The sequence below is a fragment of the Dromaius novaehollandiae genome, chromosome 1 (assembly GCF_036370855.1).
Source record: "Dromaius novaehollandiae isolate bDroNov1 chromosome 1, bDroNov1.hap1, whole genome shotgun sequence".
Taxonomy (NCBI): Eukaryota; Metazoa; Chordata; class Aves; order Casuariiformes; family Dromaiidae; genus Dromaius; species Dromaius novaehollandiae.
The window spans coordinates 63,969,803-63,982,626 of record NC_088098.1 but is presented as its reverse complement, the minus strand read 5'-3'; the positions used below and the strand labels follow the sequence as shown (position 1 = coordinate 63,982,626).

The window sequence follows — 12,824 nt, the reverse complement described above, 5'->3', positions numbered from 1 at the left end:
GATACTAATAAAAACCACCCTTCTTCTCAGCATCCCTACCCCTGCACTCTCTCACAAGAACTGAGCTCAGGGTGGGCTGCAGAAGAGCTCATTTCCCTGGGAGGAGGCTGCTCTGCATATGTGAAGTGAAGCCCATGGTATGAAGAGTAAGCAGGGCTCACTTGCACCAGCAAGCACAGCCATGTGTCCCAGTCCTGAACTCCACACAGCACATCTCTTTGCCCTCTATCTGCCAGGGTAGCTTCTACAGTGGAGACCATGGCATACACCAGTCTCATTTTTCTGGGGGTTGGTGCACTACATATATAGCCTGTTTTTCTCTGGGGCTGAATCATGCCTACTAGCCTTCCTCGGCTTGTTGGTAGCTCACATGGCTACCTGCCTGGGCACCCACTCCTTCACAAGTGAGAAATTGCTTGGAGTGTCATGCTTTGAGCCAGAGCTGTCTTCCAAGGTAGAGAGCTGTTCCCACTCCAGGCAGGTTGGCCATGCAGGAGAAAGTTCTGCCCAGCTTTCATCTTCCCCTCCAGGGACATTAAGGGCCTTTGTACAAGCGAACCTACAGTTTCCCTGGGCACCTGTGCAGGTTCAAAGTGTGCCTTAAGCCCTTGCAAGTCTGGCATGGGAAGGCTGCTCTGGTTCACAAGGCTGAGCTGTGCACACAGCTCCCTGCATAAGGGAGATTGTGGCACAGGTGCAGCAGCAGGAGGTCAGAGCTCTGCGACGTATTCTACCCTGTCTCCTCCACCTCCTTCTCATCGTTATCTAATGCTCCACAGCATGAGCTGCAGCACTGCACTGCTCAAACACTCCTGTAAAGCAAGTTCCTTACTGATTCTCTGTAATGTCCTTAGTGAGAAGGGGAAGGGAGGCTAGTTTGGACTAACCTGTCAAGTTCACTCTGCCAATTCAAGAGGAATCTAACACTTCTTTGAGAGACAGCCTTTTTGCTGGGTGTCCAGCTCTGGATTTACACTCCTAGAAGCAGCTTTTCTCTCCCTGACTTCCCATTAGAGAAAGAGAAGACAATATATGTTTGACAGACGGGATAGCTGCTCACCCGCAAGGAGAGTGTGTCAGAACTACAGCTGCACTTACAGTCTAACAGCAACCAGCCTCCCACTCTGCACAATGTCACCTCTGCTTGAATCCCTGCCCCTTTCTCCTCTGACAGCAAATGTATAAGGACAGACCTTCCCAGAGTCCCATGACCTGAGCACAAACCATTTGACACCAGCAGCGCAGTCAGCTTCATTCACAGCATCATTCACATTATCTTGCTCATGAATGAACTATAAATAGAAGCAATTCTTGAGTCAGAAACAGGTGGAGGGGAAGAAAGAACTACAGTGAAGGAAAGGATGAATGAAGAAGAACAAAAGCAAAAAATAAACACAGAATGAAGAGTGCGCAAGCAGAAATAACAAATACCTCTGAGTTTTTAATACAAAAGAAAGGAGGTAAGAAAGGATGTTAAGAATGACAGCATGCATCATAATCAAAATAAGTGTTAATGCTTTGGGCCTGACTCTTCCTTGTTCTTCTGGCTAGTATGTATAATCTCCTGTGTGTTAATCAGATACCTTTTTTAGTTTCCAAGAAAATCAGTTAAAGGCTGAAAGACAGAGGAGAAAAGTGGAAGGAGGAATATAAATTCAGGGCTTTTAGAGGTTAGAAATTCTGGTACAGGAAGGCAAAATAGCACATCAAAGTGCTCAAGCCTCATCCTGTGCTCACCCTCACTCATGCCCCACCATGCACATCAGAGGATTTGCAATCAGCCTGTCACGACTCTGGAGTTTTGTATTCACTAGGTGGGCAGTAAAGAGAGATCATCTTCACAATGCCAAATGCCACTGTGCACTCCTGAGCTCTGTTCCCTGCCTCCAGGCATGGGAAGTGTTCGGCTTGCTTGTCAGCCACGACAGCTCCAGGCAAGGGGCCTCTAAGAGCACGAACACCCATGGAAGCCAGGAGAAGTTTGCAGAGTATAGATTTGGTGCTGAGCCTGAAGTTTGTAACCTGGGCAGCTCTGCCCAACATCCAAATGCACAAGAGAGGCTGCGATTTCTGCAGATGTTTTAAAATCTGTCCTATTATTTATTCATGTAGTTGGGTTAATTCAACCTGGCTGCAAGAAAAACAATGCTTACAGTACACATTTCTAACACAAGTTTTCACATCGAGTGAAAGCTAAACTAACACAGCAAGTGGCATTAATAGTTGAAATTGTTTTCAGAAGGGAGAGGGCAGATTGGGAAGGCTCCAGGGCCGAGTCTGGAATGTGAAGGAGCAGGTGTCCCCCCTTCACACAGGCCTGCTCACTGCACATAGTCAGTGCCTGTCCAATGGCCATGGCCATGCTGTCTGGCAGTTTTGAGTCTGCCAGGACCAGCAGTGCCTGTTCTCCCATAGCCAGAGGGGCAGAGGAAGGGCCATTTGCATTACAAAAATGAGGAGTGTGGCACTGGCAGGCTGGGCAGAAGCTACTGTAAGAGCTATCCTGACTGCTACATGCTCCCTGGGGAATACAACATACCCTAAGGCTGGCTTGCTAGGTGTGCATAGATGTGCGGACTGTGAGGCAGCCCTTGCAGACTCCATTCTCCCAAGCTGTGTCACTGTTCTTCTGCTAACTTCATGGAAGTTGCACCTTATTCACACCAATGGATGGGGAACAAGAACCAGGCTAGGTCTTAGCCAGCTGTAAAATACCAAAAGGTCCTTGAGTTGCCTCATGTCCACACACAAGCAGCTCAGAAGTTGTGACTAGTACTTGTCACGCACACACTGGGAATACCAGCACACCAAACTACACTGCTAGCCCTCTGCATGCTACTGAATGGACAGGAAAAATAGCCAGGATGGCAGTCCTGGGCCAGTACTTCTCCTGGTGATGCTTTGTTTCCACAAATGTCACACTGCTGGGTGTGCAGCCACTGTCCAGCTAATTCTCACAAGTGGCCAATGAAAATTTGCTTGCAAAAAACACCAATGATTGCTATCCCCTGAGTCAAAACTGACACAGGAAGAGAGCAAAAGTACCTGTAAACAGCACAGCTATAGTCAGCTGAATGTGTGTTTGGCAATTTTTCTGTCTTTTTTTCTTTGCTGTTTTAGGACATCTATGTATATTTTATGTCTACTTTTAGCTTTGCCTTTAAGAAAGATGAGCCAGCAGTTTATTGTGAAGAGGGCATGGCAGCATGGACTGTTAGTGCAAGAATATCATCTGTTGCCTGGAGGAATCAGACACAAGTTCAAGCCCTGAGTTCAAACTCAATTGCTTAAAGACTGCAGCATGTAGACACAGCCTCAACAGTTCACTTCATATCTCTGATCTTTGCTTTCCCCATGTGTAAACAGGATGGCAGAACACTCTTCCACTGAATACTTGGAGTGCTACCACTAGAGGTACAGAAGGAACTGAGAGTAATAGGGATGATAGGGTAGAGCCACCTGCTTTAACAGCCCTACTGCAACATGCAGAGGGCAGTTATGGCACAGCAGCTCCTGTGGATTGAGACTGGGAGGCAGAGACCAAGCTTTGCAATAGGGACTGTTCCCAAGAGCTGCTGACACAGAGATTGTAGTGAGGCATGAGGCAGAAGAACATGGTCATTTGTCGGGATGATGCCGAATTTAGGACTACAAGGAAGTGTCAGCCCGTTGCTATTGCAATAATATCTCTTTGTCTGTGTAGAGGCTAGGTTTGGACTTCAGCAGAGTATCTGTCAGGGGAAGCAGCCCACACATTGCTTGCTGCAGAAGAAGAAGCAATTACTTTTAATTGTAGCTCTCAGCAAGAAGAGGTTGGAGAGAACATGTGTCTTGTTGCTGGCCAGATCAATATCCATATAGTATACTAAAAACAGGGCTGGATCAATGGTCACGTACCTGAAGCAATAAACAGAAGCAATTGCAGCAGGGATGGATTTTAAAATTTGGGCCTAGATTTGGCTCTTGAACTGGCATCTTCCAACCTTTCCTTGAAGTTGAAGGGGTCTGTGTGTTGGATTTAGGATTTCATTTTGCCTCAGTTCAATAGAAGCCACTGTGAAATTCAAGGGAGACGAGGTTAACATTGGGAGGATGGGTCCCATCTCCAAAATAACAATGGATCCGGTGGAAATGGATCCTAACGGAAAGGCAGCTCTGACCAAGAGCTGTGCTGCTGCCTAATAAAGGAAAAGCCTAGCTGAGTGCTGATCATTTCCAAAAACTGGGCTCTGAATGACCTTGTTGCCCTCAGCTCCACATGTCACATCACTACATGAGGGCTCCGTGAGCAAAGAGGTGCAAGAAGCACTGGTGCTCCCACTGCCCACGTAGGGTAGCACTCACACTCACAACCTAGCACAAACTTCCTCTGCTTTCACTGTGGGAATTTCTCAGGGTGGGAGAGGCAGTGTTTCCTGTCTCTGATATCTCCTTTTTATCACATACTGTGCTGTGCCTTTTCTTCTTCTCTCATCTGAATGGCAAGCAGATGATCAAGAACAAGCAGGAAATGAAGGCTCGTCTCAGTTCCCCAGGCCACTCTTTGCAGAAAGCCTGTCATCTTGGACAATGGTCAGACGAACAGGTAAGACACTTTTCTTCCCAGCACCTCAGCCCTGCTCCTGTGATGCCCACAGTTGGATGCTGACAGGTTAACAATAGTTATTTTGTGGAAAGCAGAACTACAGGCAGATGCTGAGGTAGCATGTATGGGTCTCAAGTGTTCCCAGGATTTTGCAGCCCAAATTGCAAGGCTGAAAGAGAGAGGTATAGAGTGAGAGATGATGGTGAGGCTTGTGGGACCAGGAGAGGGTCACAGTGAGTGAACTGAAGGGAACGATCCAGCAAGGCCAGCCACTGAACATAACTGGGGAGAAAACCTGGGCTTTGTTCAGATAAGGGACAGCTCAGCCCATAGGAGCTTTTGGAGTGGGAATGTTCATCAGTGCTCTGGGGTTACAGAGCTAATAATAAACCATTAGTAGCATGCTTCGTCATGCGGGCCACTTTATTAGCACCAACAGGACCAGCTCCCTTCTTCTTATACCCATAATACAGCCAGACAAACTTAAAAGGCTACCCATGTCAGAACTGAGCACTGAGGAGCCATACGAGCAGCCAGCATTCTCTGTTCTCTGCTAGTATTACAGCAAGGAGTGAATGTTTTCCTTCCCTTCGCCTGTCTTAGTACTTCCCAGAAAGTGTCACAGGTGCTTTACCTGGATGAGCGGTAAGACCTGTTTTTTGGGCTCCCCAGACACACAGCCACCCAACCACAAACCTCTCAGCATCACTAGTTCTACCCCCTGCCAGTGCTGAGCTCCTGCAGCTACTCTGGGAGGAAGAAGCCAAAATGAACAGGTTGCTGATATGAAGGAGCAAAGACATTGCTGGGAAATGCAAAGAAAGGTGCCGGATTGAGGTGAGGAATGATGAAGCTCCTGCAGAGTAGGGATGGAGGGGCATGGAGGAGGGGGTGCTTGCTGGCACAGCTAGGAGCAGGGAGGGCTGGTGGCTCCTTCATAGGGCGGGGGGGGGGGGGGGGAGAAGAGGTTTCCACACTTACTCCAGGACGTCTCTGTTGAACTGTTTCTTGCTGTTGCCCAGGAACTCCCCAATCATCTGGCGACTGAGGCCCTTCCGCTGGAGCAGGAAGTGTGCCACCCCAATGGGGGTGTCTGGGATGAAGCCTCGGGAGATCAGGAACTGGATCCCTTTGTCTGGGTTGCTGTAAGGGAAGGACAGAAACATGGTGAGTGGGGATGATCTCTGTGAGGTGTTGCTACTTCTGACTCATCTTATGGCCTCCAGCAATGCAGCCCTTGGCATATGCATAGGCACCTGTGTGTGGCAGGTACAGGACTGGTGAGGACAGGAATAAGTGACTGTGAGGACTCCTCCACAGGTGCGACTGACTTCACGACAAATGGATGCCACAGGACCTGCTGTGTCACCTGCAGCATCTGCTGCCACCTGGGGAGCAGAAGTGCCATCCCATTGCCACAAAGGACCCTGCCACACAGTACCAGCCTCATAAGTGACTCTCTTCTGTTAGGTCTCTGCTGCAGGGTCGATTCTCTTGTATCCCCCAGCTGGGTTTGTTTAGGGTTCCTGTGAGAGCATAACACCCAGACAGGCATTGCTGGCCATTGTTGTGGGGTCCCCCAGAGACAGCACAGGCAACATCAGTACAGTCAACTGCTCCAAATGCACCCCACAGAGAGCCATACACAAGGACCAAGGATGAGAGCTGGGGACTTTGCAACTGTCTTGGGGAAGCTGAGCTGCACCTTGTGTAGGACAGACAAAAGGCAAAGGTACAAAAGAGACTTAGAAGGCATTTCTACTGTATGGCCACAGCCAAATAAATATCAAGACACAGAGTGTGGTAACCAAAGGTGGGACCCTTTTCCATAAAGATTTTTATTCCCTTTTTCTTACATTTTACTGCTCAGTGTTGAGTGACACTTCCTACCCTCCTTACTCAAGCCTGATGCTGGCTGCTTGAGTAGAAATCCCATGTTCAGATCTGTGCATCTCTTCCTCCACTCCCCCCCACCCTTCATCATGCTGTTCTTCCTTTCTCTATGGGTTTACTCCCCCCAGACAGAAATCTCTGTGTGTGGGTGGATAAGAGCATGCACCTGGAGGATGCCTTAGCAGACCTGGGGGAGAGCTGCGTAAAGGCTCTGAGACAGAGGGTGTTTCTCACTCTGCGGCTGTGAGTGCCTCTCTGAGAACAAGTCTGGCATTGAGTGAGCCTGAATGCTTGCTTGCAGGAATGTTTTTCTGCTTATTAGTGTGCCCGCGTATATGCCTGTGTATGCATGTCTCTGGGGGTAATGTGTGTGCTTACAAGTGCACACATTCTTGTGTGTGTGTCCCCTTCATCATGCAGATTTCTCTTGGACCATACATGTTCCTAAGAGCAGCCCCAGCTGCCTGTGTGCACATTTTGGCTTTCTCCCGAAGTCTCTTTCTATAAGCATGTTTCTATGTATCTAGGAGTGGTTGTGAGTCTATGTGGGTGCCTGTTCCTCCGGGTACACACAGGAGTGAGTATGTATGTGGATGCTGTGCAGGAGGCTTTCTTCCTATGTCTCAGTCTGCCCCACTGAAGGGTGTCAGTTGTGATGCCCTCTTGCTGAGGTGAATTAGTGCATTCCAGGAAGATTTCCAAATTCTGTTGGTTGGGGAAAGGGTTGCTTCCTAATGAGAGAAATGGAAGGGGTGCCACACTTCCACCATTAATCTGAATTCAGAGATCTGTGTTAATGCCCAAGTAGTGAGTTTGCTCAGATGGTTCCCTGGGTGGGGAAAGGTTAGCATGAGATCTCAGAGCATGAGAATGCATGATATGCACAGGCAGAGACTGAGACACTGTCAGGTGGTGAAGGATGTGGGTGAGCAACATATGTCTAGCTGTAAGGGGATCAGCATTCAGGACAATGCTCTTCTCTGTACAGGGCCTCTGTACAGGGGCCCTGTCAGCATGCCAAAACTAGATGGGCCAGAAAAGTTCTGCTTACTTTTTAATGACACAAAGAAAATACACTGGGCAATGGGGCATCCCTGGGCAGAGTGGTGGGGAGAGCAAGTCAGCCCATTAAATTTACGAACAGAAGAGCTGCAAAATCTGCTGTTGAAAATCCTAGGACTGCTTAGCCTAGTGAGATCTTCTTTGAGGAAAAGCATCAGGGTCACAATGCACCTTCTGTGCTATTGCACAAATCTGGCTGACCTTTGAAGAACACAGGTAAACTTCTCTGCTAAGTGAAAGGATCATATATTTGGGTTGACGTCAAGCTCAGCAACGAAGAGATTCATAAAACCCACCTCCATGTGCATATTTTGGTGTCCTGCAAGTGACAGTGTGGTGTTCAAGGCCAGAGGATGATCTCAGCTACACTACTGGGACTCTAAGGCTGCTGAATTAACTTTGGATTCACTCCAGGGGAGCTGGGAGCTGAATGTGGCCAGGAGAATGCAGCTCACACACTGGCATGGACGTGTGGATTTCAGGCGGGATGACACATAAAGTAAGACAATGTAGGATAAAACAGCCCATCTCTGACAGCCCTTCTGCACTGCCCAGACTAAAACTCAAATATACATGCACACACTATTCTTTCACTATCAATAGCCTTTCACCAGCTTTTCCCTGGATTCAAGTTGTTCCCCACAAAATCCCGATAGTGACACAGCACCTCTGCCACTGAACACCTGCAGATACCTCATGTACTGCAGTATGTGACTTTTACCCAGGTGTGCAGCACACAACTCCGCTTCCATTTTTTCTGAGCCTGGTCCCTGCTATTTTCTTAGTGTTGCAGAGGTGTTCAGCATGGCCAGCAAATGCTGTGGGATTCCTCACGTCCTGCTGGCTTTCCCTCTGCCCACACAGCCAGCTGCCCACACACACGCTGAGTTATTAGAGCAGCACTGCATAATGAAGCAATCTCTGTTCCAAGGATTCCTCCCCCTCACTGTGGAGTGGGAATGGGGAAAGTGCCACAGCAGCGCAGGATCAATACGTTCCCGGGGCCTGCTCCAAGCCAGAGCCCTGCTTCCTGAAAACACAGTTCAGGGCAACATAGATTATGGTAGACGGTGCTAGGAACTGGAGGCTTTCACCTCTTGGCCCAGGGGAGCAGTCAGCAAAAAAAGATGCACACACGCACACACACATGCATACATCGTCTCAGCTCCACACCCTACAGGTTGGTGCCCACATCACAAACCCTTACAACGGTAAACTGGCTCCTTGCTGGAAATTGGCAGGGATGCCAACAAACAAATAACTGAAAAAGGCTGAATGGCTGAACTGCAGCCTCTGGGATTGGGGTGCACTATGCTGTCATAGGGGAGCTATGTGGCCCTTAGCTCCTGTTCAGTGAATAAAGAGAAGGTTTCGCTCCCCAGAGCTGACAAGCCAGTTCCCTGTCTCTCTGTCTCCCAAAGTTTTGTCAAGAAAACTAAGCCTTACATGTTACTGGCACATTATTTCATCAATTAGTTGCAGAGGAAGCCTGGCCAGAAAGTCATGTTTCTGAGCTCTGCAGCATCACCAAGACTTCCGTCCCACAGGGACCTGCAAGGTGCAGTGAACCTGGGTCACTGAATGAAGGAAGACAGCAAAGCTGCTTCCCCAAAACAGACCTAGCACCACTAATTCGTCACATGAATGTGTGCCAGGTGGACTGAGGGAGAAGGAGAGGCTGGAAAAAAGCATTTTCACTCCTGCTTTATCGTCACGTCAGTGCTCATGTCAGCTCTGCAGGAACCAAAGGAAAACACTTTGGGTGGAGGGACTCCTGCCAAGCACGGCTGAGAATACTGAAACATTGAGCTTGCAAAGATGTGAGCCCCATGTCCCTCTCCAGAAGGACACCTATCCCAACACAAACACCAGAACATCTGTGTGGACCTGGAACTATCTCTATCATAATCAGTCCCTATCTGTGCCTGGTACCTACTTTCTCTCAGTTCCAGACTGGGTATTCATCAGGCAAATCTGTGCACACCCACAGCCTGACTTTGATATATACATGTGGACCCACCCATTCATGACCTGATCTCAGACCTAGTAAAATGTTCTTTTCAGTTCTGTATGACTCCCAAATCTGTCTGCTAAAATTTCATTTCAGTTCTGGATGTGCTGTGAGCCCAGTTCTACAAACCTCTTATCCAGCTTCCTCCCTCCCTGAGCCCACAGCCTCCATACTACACATATGTAAGTCATGGACATTGCTGCCTTGTCTGTGCAAAACTGCTGTCCAGGACCGTGTAATCTTCAGTCCTCGCTTTGGCCAAAAGGCCCATGCAAACATGTGGCAAAACATTCTGCTAGTATGGGAGCATCACACCCCCAGCATCCTCATCAGGGGACTCAAATGGAAAACTTAACAGCATGAGATGAGAGTGTGATGATGGGGCAAAGAACAGTATTGCTCATGGCTCACTTTGATCAGGAAAGTCTCATCTAAAGGCAATGAGCAAATCTAAAGCTCCTTATAGGAGCTCAGCTGCTTTCTGCCAGTTCAAAATAGACTGTGTGTGACCCCCTGAGTTAACCTTTTCTGACTGTAATCTCTGGGCTGCTCTTCTTTTGCTTTCACATCTACAGCATTTTCATACAATATCAGCTTCAGATGTGTGAGAGACTGAGATGACTAAAGCTGGTCTGTCAGGTGAAAAAAAAATCTACCCAAATACTGAAAGGAAAATGGCAGCCAGAGCACTTACACTGAGCTAGCTAAGCTCAGCTCTACACCTCTCTTTCTTTCTCCTTGGAAATGCCCCATGCATGGGGCATGCCTAATGCATGGAGATTACATCTCCAGCTACGCTTGTGCCTTGACAATAGGATGGAGCAGGGGTCTAAATCCCAAGCTCAGCTGGTGGATGCCAAATGGACAGCCACTGGCATTGAAGGTTTGGGACTCAGGGGAGCTTGGGGCACTGGTTTGTTCCGCTGTTCTGATAGAAGATCAGGATAGCACCTGGGGGACCTCAGGGACAAAGCCTCTGGGCAGCCAGCCTGTGGTCTGCATTGCATACCCACAAGGTCACACCCCTGAATACGAAAGGATTTCCCCAGAGATGGATCTAGCCCAAGAGCCTGCCATCACCTATTCCTGTGAGGCATGAAGTAGGCTGGGAAAAACAGAAGATGAAAGAGACACTTACATATTAAAGAGGTTCAGCCCAATGCGGTAGAGGCGTTTCCTCATGGTGTCTGTGGAAAGTGTGGGGGACTTGCAGCTGGCTGGGTTCTCGCAGTGGTACCGTGGGAGGCTGAGGATCATTGCCTGCAGTGCTTCCTTCGAGGAAACCTCAGAGGCTGACTTGGCTGAAGTAGAGGTGCTGCTGCTGCTCAGCTGCTCCGAGTTGTCCACATTCTCAGACTCAGAGCCTTTGCTTTGCCCCGTCTCGTTGTTAGCATCAAACTGGAGCTTCTGCACTGCCATCTGTCCGGGCTCAGCACTGCTGTCTCCCATGCCATTAGTGCTGATGTTCACCTCGGTGAAAGTGTGACTGTTCTGGAGAGCTCTGGACTCAGGTAAGCTCTCTGGGGCAGTCTGTGGCTCACTGACTTCTCCCTCCCCTTCTCCTGAGGGTTCTTCAGTCTTGGTGGCTTGAGAGAGCCCAGCCTGGGCATTGCTGCTGAGGCAGTTTGCCATGGACACCGAGGTAGACGATGAGACAGAGATGTTCTTGTTGTCGATCTGGACAGTGACATCCCGGAAGGCCATCATGAGAGTGCTGCTGCTCTTGGGCAGGGTGTCTGGCAGGAGCCCTTCCTCCTTCTCCTTATCCTGCAGCTCAGCTTCTAAGTCTTGGTTTGGCTGCATCGAGCTGGCACTGAAGGTCTCTCTGATCTGGTATGAGCTCCCATCTTGCAGAGAACACATCGTCTTCAAGCTCCAGGTGCTGAGGGCATCATCAATGGACTTGGCCAGAGACTGAACTTGTTCTGTGAAGGAGTCCTCCAGTTCAGTCAGTGCCCCACTGATGGTGGCTGGCAAAGATGGGGACCTCACCAAAGGAATGCCCACAAAGTTGTATCCCTCTACCAGGGCTTTCTCAGCAGAGAAGCTCTCTGAGTTTTGGACCCGGACTTTCCTCAGAGAGATACGGCGTGGCATGCGGCTCTCCAGCAGTGAGTTGCGGATCTTCTCAAAGTTCTTGCTGAGCTGGTACTGCCGGAAAGCGGTCTGGATGGTGCAGGCTGCCCTGCGAGACACCAGGTGACCTCCATACTTGTGCTCTAGCATTTCAATCTGAAAGACATACAAACAAATGGGCTTATTTTTTCTTAATCGACTTCTGATGGCTTTCCATGACCCCCAGTTCCTACACTGATTAGCCAGTAATGACTGTCAGAGGAACTTCTAGCACTGAATTAGCCTTTTCCTGCACTGCCATACCCTCGATTTTGACAGAAGGCACCCCTTTGGGCATGGCTGGCTGAAGCATCAGCATTGTGAGCTTACTCATGGCTGTGTCATTATCATGCCTCCTCCTAGACCACCAGGTGTACAAGCTGAAGCCTGCAGCTTGCCCTGCCTTGCATTCCCACCTCTGATGGTCTTTAGAGCAGGCTCATCACTGCAAATACAATATTCTGGCAACGTATATTCTTGCTTAGCAGTGCTGTGGCAATGTCAAGCATGAATTGTTGTCCCAGAGTGTTACTAATGCTCCTCCCTTCCTTAGTCACCTTAGGAAATACTCTCGGGGGAAAGGAGAAGCTATTCAGAAAAAGTAAGTAAAAGTCAATTTCTAAACATAGAAAATGCTAGCTTGGTCATAGGAGTTAGTAACATCAACTTCCATAGAAGCCAATGGGGGTTGGATTTGTTCAGTACCCTTTAAAAAGCACTCTAAAATTCAAAGTGTCTTCCTTTCCGATCTCTGAGTTTTCCAGGCATTAGCCAGCAATGAAAAGAAAACAATTCAAGAAGAAAAAGACCATCAGTTCTGAAAGGTAAAAAATTCTGTTTTTAAATGTTGAGAGAAGATATCAAAAAAAGTGGCAGCAGGATTTACTCCTTCCTGAGCTGCTAACAACACACACATGCAAATACATACACGCAGAGCTACGTGACATCTTAACAGGCTTCAACAAACTAGGTATTTATTCCACAGTCTAATATTTATACTTCCTAGTAACCTCTTTGTTCTCCTTGTGCAACTGGGACTTCACTAACATGCTACAGGAGGATGTTTGATGTCTCAGTGACCGACTGACAGAGGACAAGGGAGATGGTGTGAGGATATTAATGGATGGAGAGTTTGAGGGAAAAAATTGGGTAAACTCA

General features: G+C 48.5%; 1 protein-coding gene across 4 annotated transcripts in view; it reads right to left on the bottom strand.

The window, feature by feature from the left end:
- The window catches only part of IQSEC3 (IQ motif and Sec7 domain ArfGEF 3), a 108,724-nt gene that overhangs the window by 20,410 nt on the left and 75,490 nt on the right, over positions 1-12,824 (bottom strand). For all 4 annotated transcript variants that reach the window (XM_026116960.2, XM_026116963.2, XM_026116961.2 and 1 more), the window contains exons 4-5: positions 10,690-11,783; positions 5,567-5,728 (exon numbers count right to left, since the gene is read on the bottom strand). In XM_026116960.2, coding sequence (XP_025972745.1) covers positions 5,567-5,728; positions 10,690-11,783 — 1,256 coding nt within the window. The remainder of the gene's footprint in view (positions 1-5,566; positions 5,729-10,689; positions 11,784-12,824) is intronic.